At 40.7% G+C, this 19,531-nt stretch overlaps 1 protein-coding gene across 25 annotated transcripts in view; it reads right to left on the reverse strand.

Annotated features, from left to right (window-relative positions):
* Trim9 (tripartite motif containing 9) overlaps window positions 1–19,531 on the reverse strand; it is a 113,430-nt gene that overhangs the window by 45,488 nt on the left and 48,411 nt on the right. For 21 of the 25 annotated variants that reach the window (XM_042677948.1, XM_042677972.1, XM_042677971.1 and 18 more), the window contains exons 2-3: window positions 9,266–9,361; window positions 6,275–6,397 (exon numbers count right to left, since the gene is read on the reverse strand). The exons of 3 other annotated variants lie outside the window; for them this stretch is intronic. In XM_042677948.1, the coding sequence (XP_042533882.1) occupies window positions 6,275–6,397; window positions 9,266–9,361 (219 nt within the window). The remainder of the gene's footprint in view (window positions 1–6,274; window positions 6,398–9,265; window positions 9,362–19,531) is intronic. One more of the 25 variants, XM_042677965.1, reaches the window with a different exon arrangement.

The following is a 19,531-nucleotide window of genomic DNA, read 5'->3' on the forward strand; positions in this document are numbered from 1 at the left end:
AGAGAACATCTATCACAGAGTTGGCAGCAATTGAAGTGATACTATAGGGTGTTTTGTAGGATGCAAGAGGTAATAAAGTACAGAGTAATATTTCATCATCTTCAAAGTATAAGTTTGGTACCTCCTAGATGTACAAAGTGTCACTCATATCTAGGTGTAGGCAAAGAGTCTGAGGCTGTCTGTCATTCATTGGCATTGCCAGAGTGGGTTGGGGATTTTCAAGGTTGTGCCCTTAATGTGTGAGAGCCCAAGCTGTGTCTGGTAGCTCCCTAGTTATTCCATAGAAACTCTAGGCACTGTCTCTACATGGACTTTGTGACCTTTGTTCCTACATGGTGGAAAGCAGAAGATCCCTGAATTTGTCAGACTCATTAATGATGGGCTTTAATCAGTCATAATGGTAGTTAAATTAGGGTTGGTACCTAGCAACTTCTGCTGATGGGCAGCTGAAGGTTTTAAGTTGCTCCAGGTGCCTATTTTTGTGATTATCAGCATGTCATTCAACTAATTCCAAATATGAGCAAGAAGAAATATTTTTCCTCTCCAGCAGCTTTCTGACATTTGCTTTATCTCCCATGTTTTTGGAAGAGACTTGTGACATGCAGCATTTTTCAACCACAGGATGGCACTGACTATAATTTAAATTTCAAATAGGATTCCTAAAATTTGACCACATCTGCACATGTCTCAAAATCTTTTTTTTTTTTTTTTTGGTCGGTTGTGGTACAAACTGGGCCTGGGCGCTGTCCCTCAGCTCTTCAGCTCAAGGCAAGCACTCTACCACTTGAGCCACAGCGCCACTTCCAACTTTTTTTTTTCTGCTTATGTGGTGCTGAGGAATCGAACCCAGAGCCTCACGCATGCAAGGCACGCACGCTACCACTGAGCCACCTTCCCAGCCCACTCTCAAAATCTTTTTGCATAATAGCTTTTCAAACTTCTAAACTATTTTATAGCTTAATAGTATACTCTTCAGTATATCTTCAGTCTTCTCTCTCAATGGTAACAATAATAGCTAATATTTAATAAGTACTATGCTAAGTACTTTACAGTACCCCAGGAAGTGAGAACACTAATTCTAGTATTTTATACATAGCTGAAAAAAACCCCCCAAAACAAAAAACTAAGCCATTAGACATGTCCAACCTGGTAAACAACAAGGTATAACTTTGCACCCTAGTTTCTATGACATGGGACCTGGAGTTTTCTCTCATTCAGCAACATCTGGCCCCGCCCAACCACATCTGGGCTCTCAGAGAGTGTCACGATCAGTTTACTAAGACTGGAAATGTACACTCACTTTCCAGCATCCTGTGTCTTTTCAATTGCTCAAGGAGAGTTGCCAGAAAAACATACATACAACTCCTCTCTTTGTCAGCCAAGAGCAGCCACAGAGGACTGAGCCAAAGAGAAGCGGAAGAACTCAAGATCAGCAGCAGCACAGAGTGGCTGAGGCAACAAAGACAGAAAGAAGTACTGTGCTTGGCAAGGATGTTTGTAACAGGCCAGTCTTTTCTCACAACTCTCAGTAGCAACAAAAGTGACAAGAAAGGAAAAAAGACAGGGACAAAAGAAGAAGGAGGGAGCGACTGTGGCCTGTATCAGTAGTCAGGCAGCAGCCACATTATTGAGGGCTGCTTTTAGAGGCAGTGACAGATACAATTGTCTGAAAAAAGAAGAGAAACCAATCACATCAGACAGAAGACAGAGCAGCTTTGCTGCCATAGGGGACAACCAGCCACCTGTCTCTGCTTCTGCTCTCTTTGAGGTCTAGGGCAGGAGCTCTAGCCTGGGCAGGGTGAAATGGGGATTGGCAGGTTCTCTGCTTTGCATTCCCAAGGCATCAATGTGCCCTGCAGGGAGGTAAGTCCCCAGGAGTAAGTCTGGAGGGAGGGAAAGAAGCCATTTTCAGCTTGTATTAATGCCACTCTCATGCAACTACATATGCATCGATGTCATAATTGATTTTTACATGGTTCCATTCTGCACTGGTAGCAGTAAGCCAGGGCAACTGGAGACTTTTCATAACCTTTGCCATTCTCTGACATGGATCCATTATGCCTTCTCAATCTTTGATTCCCTCTTTCTTCCAGATTGCAGCTCCTGTTCACCACCCCGCCCCCACCTCCATTATAGAAAAGCTGTAGTGTCACTACATTCATCATGTGATTTATTACAAACCATTCACCATGTTCTGTATAATAGTGCCAGATAATGTTTGCAATGTTTTGTAAAAGAGATTTCCACTGAGGAAAAAGTTAAAAATTTTATGTATAGATATTTAAAGGTTGCTCTATTATTTAGCAGAGAAAATTCCAGATGTCCAGTTCATTTTCCAAAGATATTTGGTTTTACTTAATGTGATTCAGAAGGTATTTTAGAAATTGCTATAAGAAAACTCTATTTCTGAAGGGTACTGACATGCAGCAATGATGAGAATTTTTTTTTTTTTTGTTGGTCATGGGGCTTGAACTCTGGGCCTGGGCACTGTTCCTCAGCTCTTAGCTCAAGGCTAATGCTCTACCACTTGAGCCACAGTGCCAGTTCCAGTTTTCTGGTGGTTAATTGGAGATAAGAGTCTCATGGCGTTTACTGCCCGGGCTGGCTTTGAACTGCAATCCTCAGATCTCAGCCTCCTAAGTAACTAGGATTACAAGTATGAGCCACCAGTGCCTGGTTTGATGACAGTTTTTTTTTTTTTAACTGATGTTAGAGCAGAAGATGGAAACAGGAAACACCTATCCATCCCTCAGGACTAACTGGATGGAGTAATATAATACAAGCTGTGCTAAATACTGTCTTCTTTCCTGAAATCTCTGCCCAAATCATTGCAGGCAGGAAAGTGGTAGTAACTCATGTCTCTTGCAGTCTGGGATACTAATAACTCTTGCATTAGAGAATCTGTAACTATAAGTAATTCTATCCTCACCTGGAAGCTAGATCTCTACCCGTGCTGCAGTCATTTGTAGGTGTGGTTTGCTTCTTCCACTGAGTCAATTAAGTGCCCCTTCTTTCCCTACGTTTCTGTTGAGGATTGAGGTGTGCGTTAGATTTAATGAAGGAAAGGGAAAGGCTGAGAGGATTCACAATCTCTGCATTGTACTTCTACCTGCTATCAGCAGTGCAGTGCTGATTTTGGGCTCTGTAGCCAAGTTCCCAGCACACAAATTCTGTTTCCTTATACCAGTTCATAATATCTTGGTGCTATTGCTTATTTATCTGTATAATAGGAGTGATTCAGCTGATCCTTACAGCACAATTCATATAGAGTTGTCTCAAAGAAAATGTCTGGGGGGGAGGGGCGGTTGAAGGGAAGGAAAGAGGGAGAAAAATGAGGGAAGGGGTAACAAGTTAAACAAGAAATGTACTCATTACCTTACTTCTATAACTGTAACCCTTCTAATATCACCTCGACAATAAAATTGCAATTTTTTGAAAAGAAAATGTCTCTAAACTTCAGCCATTAAATGATTAAAGGAAGGACTTGGGGACCAAGAATGCTCATTTGTGTTGCTCTCAAGGCAACATCAGAATCATACGCTGTAAAATTCACAAACTTTAATTCAGATAGAAGGTGGTTCAGATCTAACCTAAGTATCTTGGATGAAAATATTTTGGAATAGAATCATTTTCCAGATTGTTGCAGCTAAATCAATTAGCTTGCTATCCACTAAACAAAACTTTCAGAGAACTATCTAGGTAAAAACAATACTGTTACAACATTTCTCAGTTTCTACTACATTTTAGGAATCAGTACAAGTTACCATGAATCACAGTTCTTTGGCCCTTCAAAACCAAATAACTTGATTGGAGACATTAGGAAGCAGAGGCCTAGAAACTGATGAACTGGACAAAGCAATGTAGGTAAATACTCTCCATCACTGGCACCTTGTAGATTACAAATGCTCAGGCCATAAGAAGTGTTTCACTAGGAAAACTCTAGTTCTTATTCCATCAGCTTTATGAAGGACCCATGTGGCTGAGGCTGGTGTGCTCTCCTACAGGAGATCAAGTTCATCCTAAAATGAATCTAAAAGGTCTTCTAGTTAGACTTACCACCAGGAAACATTAATGACCACTCTGGAAGGAGCTAAAGGATTGCTTTTGTTTGCCGCCCAAACCAACAGGATAGAGTTCTTTGAACATGAGCACTCTGGGTACTTTTCTTTATAAACTTACAGTTCATTGTGATTTTAAGATGCACAGTTTTATTTATTTAGGAATTTTCTGTCTCTCTTCTTGATAAAATTGTGCTATTGCTGACCTCATGGGCAGCCAAGGAAGCATGACACTGTAAGCACTAAAGGAGGTCAGGTGGCAAACTTCATTGTAAGGTTCAGCCCTCATGAGCCCTTTCTGGACTGCATGGACCTTGCTATCCGTTCAGCCTCCTGTCTGCTTCAATTCTACAGGTACCCCCAGAGTGACAGCCAGACAACTCACAAAGGTAGGGGAGAGAGAGCTTTATCTTCCTGTATATCTCAGTCTGATTGGGGAAGGAAACAGCAGGTTTGCAAACATTAAATGGGTTTTGAGGGGCTACAGGTAAGGGAGGGTAGAGAAACCCAAGTGAAGGAGCTACATTGGGGCTTTGTTCACCCTTGGAGGGAACCATGAGGCTTTCCAAGGGAAAGAAAGGTGTTCCTGTTCCTGCTCCTGTTCCTTCCCTTCCCTTCCCTTCGCTTCCCTTCCCGCCTCCCTGCTCCTCCCGCCCTGCCCCACATCATTCCTATGGCTTGATGTCAGGTTCTGAGTGCCATTCTTGAGCTTTTGGGTTCTACCACTTGAGCCACAGCTCTACTTCTGGCTGTTTGCTGGTTAATTAGAATAAGAGTCTCATGGACTTTCCTGCTCAGGCTGGCTTTGAACTGTGATCCTCAAATCTTGACTTCCTGGGATTACAGGTATGAGCCTCTGGTGCCTGGTTTTCTTTCCTTCTTTCTTTTCTTTCCTTCCTTCCTTCCTTCCTTCCTTCCTTCTTTCTTTCTTTCTTTCTCTCTCTCTCTCTCTCTCTCTCTCTCTCTCTCTCTCTCTCTTTCTTTCTTTCTTTCTTATACTGGCTGTCTCTTTCTTCAAACCAGAGTTTTTTGGGGCTCTGAGTCCTAGTATGAGGGTGAGACACATACTAATGATTGGCAGCTCTGCTGCTCAGGGCTCAGCATTGTCAGTCTTGCCACATCCTTTGCCCAAGTCTCATGCCCAGGTTAGTTACTTGTCTTATTTCTGGTAAATATAAATTAGGTACAGGCCCTGCTCAAAGAGTCTCTCGCATCAGCTTTTAGCCCCAAATTTTGTGAGCTGTGTTTATCTTTATCTACAGTCTTAAAGCTCTTTTTGGTTTGCAAACTAGAACTCTATTCTTTAGAAAGGAGTTCTACTGTTCTCCAAGGACAAGCGCCTGCTTCAGACCTGAAAGGAGCCATCAACCACTATTGAGCCACTGACTACACACTAGCTTCTCTGAGGTTGCAGCCACTCAGCGTTCCTATCAAACTTCCTAATACAAACTTTCTGACCAGCAGAGTCTTTGGTCAGACCCTACTTCTTATTCCACCCTAAAAGCAGGCCCACTGTGTACCCTGTACCTCACTAGACACTCCCTGAGACATGGGCATGTGACTGCCCACTGCTGGTTTCCTTTCTGATCCTCTTTTTCAATCTATCAGCCCTGCCTCTCACAGCTCATTGCCTAACTCCAACGGAAACAGACAGGACATCAGATGTCTTCCAGAATGATCAGCCCTGCCAATTGGACTCTAGAGTTATAAGCAATCAATTTCATTTGTAGTAAGAACAGTCTATACTTCTATTCAACTGCAAAGTTCAATTAAGAAGTTAAGCAAGTAGAGACCCTATTTATTTCCCTATTCAGAAATACATTTTGCCTCTATGTGTCCACTTGGCCACCACAGCTAAAATTTCAAATCTCTTCCCTTGTGTTCACCATCGCTTTATCTGCATTTAATGCTCAACATGTTTTACAAACATACGATACAACTCATTTACCTTGCTTACTGTTTATCCCTTCTCACTGACTATAAGCCACATGAACACAGAGGTTTTGATTTACTTTCTTATTGCTCTGTACCCAGAGTGTATTCTGGCCCACTGGATAGGAAAATGAAGGAGTGAATGAAGGATGTGTCTGCTCCTTTCTGGACATGCCACATGGCCATGGAGACTAGACTGTATCCTCCGACCCAGAGCAGGGAATTCTGCCAGCCTGTCATCTGCTGGCTCATCAGCTTTCTGCTGTCCCCACGGTCACACTCACCTTCAGCTTGTGTTCATGCTCTTTGTTGACACGGGCCAGCAGCTGAGCCTTTCTTCGATTGAGGGCATCGATGAGGGCGTCACACTGAGCCACCAGACAAGCCTCAAACTCCACACTGTTCTCCTATGTGACAAAGAACAATTGTCAGACACAAAGTTTTGGGGAAGTTGGGGTAGCTAGAGAAACCAGGGCTCCCCTGACCAAACTACTGAAGGGGATGGACGGAAAGGAACTCTGTTCTCAAAACACATTGTGTTTTTAAAGTAACTGGATAAATTGTATTCTACAGTGGTAGTGTTTTGCTTTAAATGTAGATAGGAAAAGATAAGTATGTATTCTTTAAATTCAGTTTTGTCAAAGGGAAACTACCTCTGCAGTATGAGTTATGGTGAATTCAATAATGTTCTAGAGTCCAGAGTGAACACAGGTAAAAAATGATCTTCAGGAGGAGTGAGTATAGGAGAAACAATCCTTCAATGGGAGGAAATAGAAAAAGGATGGTAGTGACCATCACATTGGAAATCACAATGGAAATGCCAAAGGTATAAGAATAATGAATCAAAGTACTTTTGACTCTCACTAGGGATAGCAATAGTACAGAATAATGAATGTCTGTAGCAGGCATTACTATGTTGGAGAATTCAGCTACAAAGCAATAGCTTCTAGGGGAAAGTAAATTAGCTTCCCCATTATGTTTGAATTAAATGTGGGCTATAAATTTTTAACTTGACTTAAATCCATATATATCTTTCTTCAAGCAATGCTCTCAACAAATTACAGACATTTATTAGAGATAATCTTTTTAATAAGTTATATATGAGATTTTGATTCTTAAATCATAATCTTAAAAATAAAACCCCATGCAATTTATAGCACATAAAAGCTAAATACACTGACACCAGCACTTAAAAAACAGCACCCAATTGAGTAAACTATAAATCTGGGGGTGACTGGCAATAAAAGAACAATTTAGTCTATCAAATTTTATACCCAAAGTCATAAAAAACTGTAGCTCTTTATATAATGGTCCACAGATCTTTATTTGGCATTTTTTTCAAATATGCAGATCTGTGTACAAGGCACTAGTAATTGCTTGAGCAATGGCTCTTATAGATGCTAATTCTGGCTTTCATGGCAAGCATTTTTGAGTTGTTAGGAAAGGCTCTTGGGAAACATTTAAGAGGTCTCTGTGGCCCAGTAGGGTAAAGGTGGTGGGAGGGAGCCTTCCCCTTGAAAGCCTCTCTACTATTTTCTTGCAGAAAGAATGCTTTACTGAGATGGAGGGGCAAGGCTCAGGCAAGCCTGGAGCTGCACAGTTTATGCCAGCAAAAGCAAAGAAAGGACTGATTGATAAACTCTGCTGCTTCAGAAACACAGAAGGAAGTGTACAAATCTGTTAGGCTGTTAGGGAATCAAAGTCTTAACATGGACATGCATGCCAAAAGAAAGGCATAGAAATCAGTGTATAATGCTTTCAAAGGCTGGCTTACATTTAAAAATCCATTTCTGCTTCGACGTGGGTTAAATATCAACTCAGAAAGCCCATTTACTGGAGGCCAGAGCTAAGGTTATTTCTCTGAGTCAAAACTCAAAACCCAAGAATGGTAAACAGTACAGAGGGTCATTATCTTAGTGTCCCATGAATTTTATGGTTTCCCCCTCTCAGCTATAGTGGAGAATTTATGGCTTCTCAAATGCTTGCTGACCTGCTGGTCATTGTGTCCAGATAAAGCAATCTGAAACCACTGTTGCTATGGGATCATAGCTGGGTGATATCCAAATACCTAAGTAGAGGAGAAGCATTACTATGGGACAGGAAGAAAGGGAAGGAAGAAAGGAAGAAAGAAGGAAGAAAAATGTAAGAGAAGGGAAGCAAAAGAGAAAATGTGACCTGTTAATGTTAAATAAGATAAAAATCATTACAAGGGGTTTGAGAAATCTATAGAGCTGTAAAAACTAAATAATACCTTGTATTCACAAAGGAGATAAGCTTCTTTCTAAATACACAGTAGTAGAGTACGAGGATCCTGAGTGTGGAAGACCGGTACCACTTGAAAAATGAGGCTCTGTTTTTGGCTTGCTGGCCAAAGTCAACCATCTCCAGGATATCTGAGATGGTGTGTGTGTGTGTGTGTGTGTGTGTGTGTGTGTGTGTGTGTGTGTGTGTGTGTGTGTGTGTGTGTGTGTGTGTGTGTGTGTGCGCACATGGATAGAAGAGATCATATAATAGGTACAAAGAAAATATTTTTGCTAAAAAGTGCTGACTCCTTACTTGGGCCTATGAAATAACTAAAAGCAGGACAAAAGCTTGGCATCTCTGTCTCCATTTTGTATCTGTATTCTTTTGAGCCATTCTTTCTGTAGTTACTTTGCAACTACCCTGGAATCCAGGAAGGACAAGAGTGGTTGATAGCATCTTTACAATGAAAGGAATAGCAGAGCCTGAGCATGGCAGACTAGACAACCCACAATAATTTGCTTAATGTAACAAAATCACTCCCTTCAACTGAGGAGAGCAATAACAGCTGGAGAACCCCTTAAAAATGATCAACCAGATTACAGTTTGACCGTTAACTAATTATACATTTATAAAATTAATAAAAATAATGAATAGTTACACCCTTGCCCTATTTTTCTTTATTTAAACCAAGAGCTCATGTCTGTATGCTATAGATGAGCTGAAGGGCTTCTTTGCCTCTTTCCAAACCATGAAATAAATCTCACCACTACTCGTCTGTTTATTTAGTGTGTTGACTGGACCTGACATATGGAAACTCTGGAGTTGGGCCTGGGGCCTAAAACTCATCTCAGTAGAGTAGAAATTAATCAACAGGAAATTTCTTTAAATATAGGCGAATATAGAGGAGAAAATAAAGGAGAAAAAATAAAGGAGAAATAAAGGAGAAAAAAAAACAAGTCCCCTCCTCCCACTACCCCGTTAGGCACCAGCTGGCTGGGTTTGTTTCTGTCCATCTCAGGTGCTGTCTGTACCTGGATCTGCTGCACCATGTTGCGAAGCTGCACCAGAAACTCCTTGGCTTCTTTGGCCCTGTCGGACAATCCATTCAGTGCCTGGGAGAGCTGGTTCTGCAGAGAGAAAGAAGGAATCTATGGAGCTACAATCACACAAGGCTACATAGGGTTCTTTTCAGAGCGACAGGCCCCAAAACCTAGAGTCACCATCTTCCTGAGAACAATTGTCTGAGGTTGACCCATCAAGCCACACAATTTGTACTCTGATACCAAGGGCATCCACCCCTTCCATGGGCAGTCAAACATCCTCACCAACTGTTATCTCTCTAGTTTCCTCACCTTATTAATTAATTAAGCAATCATTTACTTAATGCATTACATAAAAGAAAAGGAATTAAAAAGAGTAATAGGGGGGTTGGGAAGGTGGCTCAGTAGTACAGTGCTTGCCTTGCATGCATGAGGCCCTGGGTTCAAATCCTCAGCACCACATAAGCAGAAAAAGCCGCAAGTGGCACTGTGGCTCAAGTGGTAGAGCGCTAGCCTTGAGGTGAAGAGCTGAAGAGCTGAGGGGCAGCGCCCAGAGTTCAGTCCCCATGACCGACAAAGAAAGAAGAAAGAAAGAAAGAAAGAAAGAAAGAGTAATAGGGATAGTGAATATGATTAAAGAAAATCATTTGCATATGAGTGTCATGATGAAACCCTTTACTATCTCTAATTTAATACATACAAGAAATATGAACAAATAAGACTTAAAAAATAAATACACCCCCAACAGTGACTTAGATGCTCTGATTGTTATTGATACTACCTACCCTAAAGGAGTAACTGGACTGGGGTTGAGGTAGAAAGAATGAAGAGTGTCAAGGAAAGAATTCTTGCACTACTCCATCTTCCTAGGACACACTTCTGCTGAGGAAGCAATGTGTCCAAGTAAGCACTTGCTTCACCAGAGTCACTGCTGGGCAGCCATAGCTGAACAATGGGATCTGGATTCGTCTGCGGGGTGCTGGAGTGGCTGGAAAAGTGTTTGCTTCTCTGCAATGTGACTGGTGTGTTCTTTCTCCTTTGATTCCTGCCTTTGTGATACATTGTGATGGAAGAGCAAGGGTGAAGGAATGGGGAGAGAAAGAGCTTGGGTTCTAGCATTTCTGGGCACCAAAACCAGCATCTGAAGCCTCTCCCTCCTAGGCTTCTTGTTATGTGAGAAGAACAAATTCCTATTTAAGTCCCTGTACTGGACTTTTCCATTACTTGTAGCTGTTAGTATTGCACTTGATACAAAATTCCATTTGTATCAACCTGGGAAAATCCTTCTGTTCCTCATAGAGCAGTGATAGAATCCCTTTTCTATAACACTATCTGTGAAAAAGTAAACCCAACTATCTTCCTTATTAGCCAATCTCCAAATTGCATCTCTTGGTCCTGTAAATACTGTGTTGTTGTTTTTTTTGGTGGGGGGGGGGCTTGAACTCTGGGCCTGGGCATTGTCCCTCAGCGCTTTGGCTCAAGGCTAGTGTGCTACCACAAGAGCCACAGTGCCACTTCCAGTTTTCTGAATGGTTTATTGGAGATAAGAGTCTCACGGACTTTCCTTCCCAGGCTGGTTTTGAACCATGATCCTCAGATCTCAGCCTCCTGAGTAGCTAGGATTACAGGCGTGAGCCACTGGGGCATAGCTTTCCTGTAAATACTTTTATATTCACCTCATTGAATACAAAGTTGGAGCCAGGCACCAGTAGCTCACACTTGTAATTCTAGATATCCAGGAGACTGAGATCTGATGATGGAGGTTCAAAGACAACCTAGGCAGAAAAACCCGTGAGACTCCATTTTCAATTAACTAGCAAAAACTGGGCTGGAGATGTGATTCACATGGTAGAGAACCAGCACAGGAACCAAGAGGAACAAAGCTTGAAGCACTGAGTTCAAGCCCTCAAAATGGCTAGTAGTAGTAATAATAATAACAATAAAAGGTTGGGCACGGACTCTCTTTTAAAATATGCATGTCAAATGCTGGGTGGTAGCAACATGTTCTAGTATGAGAAAGACAGACTTTGATGGGGCACAAATTCTGACCTTGTCTCTTATTAAGTAGGGTCCTAATAAAGTTACCTCAACCTGAATTATTCCAGTGGGAAACCATTGGAATAATAATACTTTATCATTGGGTTATTGTGAAGGTTGAATTAATCTGTGTGAAAGCTTCTGCTAATAAAGGGGAGTTGATTAAGGTACTACTCTGAACTCATAAATGCTGCAGTTACAGGCTGTTCAATCTTCCAGACATAGTTTTACCTCCTACAAAAAATGAGAAGAACAATACTATTCTTGGATGCTGTGGGCATTGCTTGAGATACTATATCAAAAGCCCAGAGGCATGTGGGTGTACAGTGCATAAGGCACTTAATAAATGTTGCCTGGCATTCATTTCTTCCAGTTTTCTTCATTCTTTCTCACATAAACACATGCAGACTAGATGGCTTTGAAGAATAGATTCTGAGGACAACTGTGCTTTGCTCTATGTATCAAGGCTCCAGGAGGGTAGAGCTACACAGCTGAGTAAGAAAAAGCACACAGTGAGCCTATGGCTTCAAAAGGAGTTACAGTTCTTTATTCCTAGGTTTCAGCAATACCATCATTTGGGTAAATGTTTCTCCACAAGAACTATTAACAGGAGATAAAGATGGAAAAAAAAGACTTATTTGGAAGGGTAGTAATAAAATGAGAAACATTTTAAAGAAGGATTTATTTTTCATTGTCACTCTTAGAACTCATGTCTGTTTATTTTTATCCAAATGGATAAAAGTGTGTGGGGATATCACATTTTACTTCCACTTAATATTGTAACCTATGCCTTTGTAATGAAACAGAAATTTGGGTACAGAAATTAAAATCATTTGGCTATTTAGAAATGAATTGAACTGATTTCTTACATTTCTGATCTTACAAATAACTGTGTATATATAATATACATCAGACTGGACACTTAAAAAATTATTGACCATGTGAGGCTATATTCTTGAAAAAAATTAGTAGGAGACAAAGAAAGCCGGCTTCATAGAGGACTTTACAGGCAAAGCAATAAGTAAACTGAAAAACTGAATTCTTTGGATGTACTTTCAGGCCCAGTGCCTTTTACCTGCTAATGACTATTCTGGGATTTGATAAAACAACTGCATTATAAGATAAAGATCTAGAAATTGCTTTCCTAAGCTTTGTCTACTTGTGGAAATGGAGCAGGAGACAATGAAAACTCCTGGAAATCTATTTATCACTAGAAAATGTCCTTGTTTGTAAGGATTTATATGTACATTACTTTTATAGAATGATTTTTACCACATTTATAAACTATATCTGATGTGGAAGGACATTATTATTGATTGATCTTGTTTCTTACAAACATTTATATTCCTAGTCTGGGCTCACAGAGCCATTCTATATTCAGGACAGAAAGCAGCCCTGCAAATTCACCATAAAAGCCTGGAGATGCAGATACATGGTAAGTGTTTTCATCTCAGCATCTTTAGGTGTCTACACAGTCATTAGAGGGAGAAAGTGATAGTTCTCAAAACTGTTAATAATGCCTAAGCAGTGGCATCCATATTTCTTGGGCATGTGTGTTATAATTTACTGAAAAGCTATCTGAAAGGAAACAAGAGTGGGAAGAGATGCAGCCGCAGAAGCCCTGACAGATTTCCAATCAAGTAGCTCTCAGCTCAGAGCATGCTCAGAATAACCAAATTCTCCCAAGATAATAGCAAATTGTTCAAGCTTGAAGGAGAGAAACAAAGAACCCAGCATCCTTCTTTCCTTACTTGCCTCTCCCTTGTACTCCTGAGCTAAGCCTGGCTCCCTGTACCTTACAAAGGCCTGATGTTATGTGTGAGTTCAGGAGTTTAACCTGGAAGGTATTGTGGAGGTTTCAGAATCTATTTCTTCCACTCAGTAAAGGGAAGAGGGAATTCAACCCCTGCTGGTCAGTTTTGCCTGCCTCCAGTGAGCCACTGAGTATGCAAAGTGAGGGGACAGTGGCCCTTCTCTACTGTAAATGTTATTCATTTGTCATTTCCTGCTCAATTTACTACTAAAATTGGACAAAGCTTTGTGACTGTCTAGGATCTAAAGTTACAGGATTGACACAGGTCAAAAAGCACCAACCAAATGGTAGGTACAGAACAGATGAGACAGAAAATACACAACAGCAACTTGATAACCCAGAAAATGACCCCGCTTCTTCCTCAGCACAAGGCACCTTTTGGGTCTCCAGCAAAGCAAAACACTTACCATGTATCTGCATCTCCAGGCTTTTATGGTGAATTTGGAGGGCTGCTTTCTGTCCTGAATATAGAATGGCTCTGTGAGCCCAGACTAGGAATATAAATGTTTGTAAGAAACAAGATCAATCAATAATAATGTCCTTCCACATCAGATATAGTTTATAAATGTGGTAAAAATCATTCTATAAAAGTAATGTACGTATAAATCCTTACAAACAAGGACATTTTCTAGTGATAATCTCAACATTTTCTGTTGAGATGCTATGAGCATTGATGGGCCAAGGTACTAAGGCAGGCACTGAATACAGGAGTACAGTAGCTATGGATGCAATGGATTCTAAAGGAAAGCCCAGGAAGAATACTAATTATTTTTTCTTCAGAGATTCTGAGTACATAGATACTAATTACATATGTATTCTAGACACAACAAAGTAAAAGTAAAAAAATAATAGTTCTAATACATATATATGTGTGTGTATATATATATATATATATATATATTTTTTTTTTTTTTCTGTCGGTCGTGGGGTCTGAACTCTGTCCTGGGCGCTGTCCCTCAGCTCTCCAGCTCAAGGTGAGCACTCTACCACTTGAGCCACAGTGCCAGTTCCAGTTTTCTGGTGGTTAATTGGAGATGAGAGTCTCACAGACTTTCCTGCCTGGGTTGGCTTTGAACCACGAACCTCAGATCTCAGCCTCCTGAGTAGCTAGGATTACAGGTGTGAGCCACCAGTGCCCGCTATATTGGTCTTGTTTTTTTTTTTTTTTTTTTTATGAGTCAGGATACTGGTGGGAGCTTCAAATGGATACCCTACTTATAATGCCCTCTTGTTCCTCATCATTAGACCTGTGTACACAAACATAATAAACATCTATACCAAAAGCTAATGTACAGTGTCATTGACTCCCACTTCTGTAGCAATTGAAATCCAAATATGCCATTTTACTTTTTTATTTTTTGTGCCAGCCGTGGGGCTTGAACTCAGGGCCTGGGTGTCCCTGAGTTTAATTTTCTCAAGGCTAGAGTTTTACCACTTGAGCAATAGCTCCACTTCTGGCTTTTTGATAGTTAATTGGAGATAAGAGTCTCATGGGCTTTCCTGCCTGGGCTAGCTTTGAATCTTGATCCTCAGCCTACTGAGTAGCTAGGATTATAGGATTATAGCTCTATTTTACTTATTTTTAAGCCATAAAGTCTTTTTAGAAATTCATTATTCTATCAGATATTAGCCACTGAATTAAAGAAATACTAATGTGGCATGGAATTACAAGGACAAACTTTAAAGTCAGAAGCACTTGGATTTAAATGCTAGCATTTTGCTAGTTGCATGATCATGGACATATTGCCTAACTATTGGACACAAGTGCTCTATCTGAATCCCTCTTTTAAAGGCAAGTATCTTCCCCTCTGCTGGGAATATTAGCTGTTGATAGATTATACTAGGAATTGCTCTTAATTTGCCTCCTTCTACAGGTGTCTCATGGAGTGATAGGCTAGGGCCCACTTTCTTCCATTGGAAGGCAATGCTGAAGGATTATCCCAGCAACAGAACTCCCCTTAAATTAAATAAGGTCACACTGTAGGTCAGCTTCAGCCACTGCTCAGCCATTGTTTCATTTTCCTGTAGGTGAATTTACCAAGAACACTAAACAAAAATGCATCCTTACACAATGGTCTATGTTCAAGGCATCCCCTCTAAAAGACTAAGGTTCAGGTTTCTCATCTGCAACATGGGGATAACAGCAGTAACTGTACCATATGATCAGCACTATATGAAATCATATATAGGAAGTTGTACACAATGTCAGGCATATTATAAGAATTCAGTATCTATTATTATTTTATAAGAATGACAGTACAGTATGCATTATTGAAACACTTGGAACCACATTTCTTTTTTTTTTATTTGGAACCACATTTCTTGATTTGGGGTTTAGTCCATTCCAATTATTAAAACATTGATATAGGTTTTAGTACTGTTCACAAATATTTGCTCCTTCTCCATTTTTGTCTTATGACTTTCAATGTAGAGTCCTATAACACTGCCACCTTTGGTCATGTGACTTTTGTTTAAAAAGACACAGTGATTTTCTGTCAGATATTTTGATCTTCCTCTTTTTCATACAAATCACTAAGTAGTGTGTTAACAAAATCAGCCCTCATAAAACCAAAAGCAAAACAAATTTTGGTCTGTCACATTTGCCACTTTCTATAGTGTAAATATATAGTTGGTTTTAGGCTATCAATGTGACATCATTGAACATAGATTTGACAAGAGATGTTGCCTCTGAAGTTGTATAATCTAGCTCCATATACTATTAGGTGTATTTCAAAAGAGTGGCTATGCATTTCAGAACTAAATGACATGAGGAACCTAACTCAAGAAAGCCTCCTATTATGTAACATGAGCAAGAAATAAACTTGTTTGGTAAGCTGCTGAGATGTTGGGGATTATTCATTATTGCAGCAGAACTGACTTCTAAAGACAGCAATTATGATTTCTTCTTCATGCCTTAGTAATTTAAACAATCCTTATAGAATATGACCATTGAACATAATAGTTTGTGCTAGGAAAACAATAATAAAGAAAATAGAGCCGGGTGCCAGTGGCTCACACCTGTAATCATAGCTACTCAAGAGGCTGAGATCTGAGGATCTCAGTTCAAATACAGCCGGGCCAGGAAAGTCCATGAGACTCTTTTTATTTTTTATTGTGAAAATACTGTACAGAGGGGTTACAATTACATAGGCAAGATAATGAGTACATTTCTTATCAAGCATTGTAGCCTCCTCCATTGTTTCTCCTTCTATCCCATCCTCCCCCACCCCCACCCCTCGTCCCCGCCCCCTACCAAAGTTGTAAAGTTTGTTTTGGACATAATGACTTGTATGTCTCATTGTTGCAATGGGTCCACCTGTATCCCTATTTAAATGATTTGTTTTTCCCCTTCCCCTCCACAAATTATAACAACATCAAATATAGTGAAAGCAGGGGTTATACCGTGGGGGAAGGATATACAAAGCAACAAAGAAATAATCTTATAAATGTGTTAGAAACAATCGCATGAAAGAAAAAAACATTTGAATACATATCTTAGGGTTCATTTCCCTAACATCAACTTAACTGATCTTTTCTGCTTGACTCAGACATATACTAGTTATTGCAAATAAGGGAAACCATGGGACCTATGTTTCTTTGGGCCTGGCTTACTTTACTTAATATAATTTTTTTCCAGGGGCTGGGAAGGTGGCTCAGTGGTAGAGCGCTTGCCTTGCATGCATGAGGCCCTGGGTTTGATTCCTCAGCACCACATAAGCAAAAAGAAAAAAGCCGGAAGTGGCGCTGTGGCTCAAGTGGTAGAGCGCTAGCCTGGAGCTGAAGAGCTGAGGGACAGTGCTCAGGCCCAGAGTTCAGGCCCCACAACCGGACCCCCCCAAAAAAAATATATATATATATATAATTTTTTCCAAGTCTTTCCATTTCCTAACAAATGGGGCAATGTCATTCTTTCTGATGGAGGCATAGAATTCCATTGTGTAAATATACCACATTTCCATGAGACTCTTTTTTTTTTTTGTGGGACTCTTATCTCCAATTAACCACCACCAGAATACTGGAAGTGGTGCTGTGGCTCAAGTGGTAGAGTGCTAGCCTTGAGCAGAAGACTCAGGGACAGTGCCCAAGCCCAGAATTCAAGCCCCACGACTGACAGAGAGAGAGAGAGAATAAGAAAGGTAGTTTCTACCCTCAGAAACTACCATTGCTTTGAAAAGACTACCATTCTGAAATGTAATGATAGATACTTAAAAAGTCTCTCTCACAGGGCATGATGGTACATAATTGTAGCCCTTGGGAAGTAGAGGCATAAGGAAGAAGGCCAGTCTGGGCTACATAGCAAGTTGAGCTACATAGGGAGATCCACTCTAAACAAACCAAGGGTTGGGGATATAACTCAGGATACAGCACTTTCCATAGCATGAGTAAGGCCCTGGGTTTGATTCTCAGCACTTCAAAAATTAAAGTACAAGTTCTCTTTAATACAACAGCAGTCTAGGATATTCTAACAATCAACCACAGACTAGAGACATGAAGCCTTTTCTATCTCTGAAGGTAAATGAAATGTATCTGTTTTCCCAATAAGATACAGACAGTTCTGGTCAGAAGTTGAACCTCAGAGATGCACATTGACAAGGCATGTTTTTCCTGCAATAAGACAGAAGAAGCCACTTTTGGCCTCAAGGCACAGCAATAAAGAAGCCCTTGCCTCCCCCAGTGTTTGGAGTTTCTTAAGTGAAAATTGATTGGCTGGGTCTCCATGGCTTTGGCTTAGAGTGCTGGGAGCTGTGAAAGAATTCGTGCAGTGACAGTTGTCACTAAGGGCATGAAACTTTAATAAAGCAGCAAGGACGCAGGCTGTGAGGTCACCGCCATTCTACCCCATGCTCTACCGAGAGCATAACCCTGATATTTTGACTCTGATGTGTGTGTTGTTAGGCAGTTTCTAAGAATGTACATCTGAGGTTGAAAAATACCTTTGCTAAGACCATGTGTAAATATTGGATTCTGCAACCAGAGACAGACTACAGAATAGGCTGCCTTTCTAGACATACTATGTGGTACTGAGGGACCGAATCCAGGGCTGCATGCATGCTAGGCAAGCAGTCTACAACTAAGCCACATTCCAGCCTACCTTCCCTTTTTAGAGGGCCTTAACTAGCAGGCTCTCAGTGCTTCTCTAGAAAGCTGTGTTCTCTATTGGACCCTCTGGCTGCCTTCTTGTCTACTTTGGACCTCCATTGTTCTCACAGGTGATATAGCATTCTGATGTCTGATATTGCCAGCAATGATTTTTTTGGGTGGGGGGGTCCGGTCATGGGGCCTGAACTCTGGGCTGGGCGCTGTCCCTCAGCTCTTCAGCTCAAGGCTAGCGCTCTATCACTTGAGCCACAGCGCCACTTCTGGTCTTTTTCTTTTTGCTTATCTGGTGCTGAGGAATCGAACCCAGGGCCTCAGGCATGCAAGGCAAGCGCTCTACCACTGAGCCACCTTCCCAGCCCCCCAACAATGATTTTAAGATAAACTAACAGAGATCCATGACTTTTCAGTTCCCTTGACACAACACAGCAATTCTCATGTAAGTGCTTTATACTAATTAAAAACATGTGATTAGAAATATACATGGTTAAGAGAAAATCATTGAAATACTTTCCACATAGAAAAGCTTTCACTGTGTTATCTTTTCTGTACCAGTCCTGGGGCTAAAATCAAGGCCTGGACACTGTCCCAGACTAGTATTTTACCACTTGAGCCAAAGCGCCACTTCTGGCTTTTTCTGTTGATGTGGTACTGAGGAATCCAACCCAGGACTTCATGCAGGCTAGGCAATCATTCTATCACTAAGCCAGCATGCCAGCCCCACTGGAGACTCATGTGTTAAGTGCTGACAGGATAAATTCACTCCTCAAGTCTCCAGTGAGATCTCAATGGTTAGTAAGGGTAAGACGTATTTCAGAAACACTTTTCTGACCCCTGATTTCAAAAGCAGAACATGTTTGTTTCAGGAAAACCAGGTAATTAAAAAGACTTAGAAGGAAAAAGCCCTCAATTTCAATTTCATCAGACATATGGAATGTTTGGCAATAAACCCTAGAGTGGCCTGGTGCCAGTGGTTCATGCTTATAATCCTAGCTATTTAGGAGGCTGAGATCTGAGGATTATGGTTTGAAGCCAGCCTGGGCAGAAAAGTCCATAAGACTCTTAGAACAAAGAAAATGTCACAGAGTTATATGGGCTTTAAAAAAATCTAGTAGAGGTCACAAGAAACAGTTACCAACAGAAAATATTTCTAAAGCCCACAAATAGACAAGTTCAAATATTTGCAAAATTCATTCTTATGGTACTCATATAATCTTTGTACTTGAAATGACAGTTTGCACAGACGAATTAAATAAATTAAAAGAGCTTTTTTTAAAAAAATGACACAATAGTCCATACTTCAACCCTTG

The sequence above is a fragment of the Dipodomys spectabilis genome, unplaced genomic scaffold (genome assembly GCF_019054845.1).
Source record: "Dipodomys spectabilis isolate Male_0828 unplaced genomic scaffold, ASM1905484v1 ptg000042l, whole genome shotgun sequence".
Taxonomy (NCBI): domain Eukaryota; kingdom Metazoa; phylum Chordata; class Mammalia; order Rodentia; family Heteromyidae; genus Dipodomys; species Dipodomys spectabilis.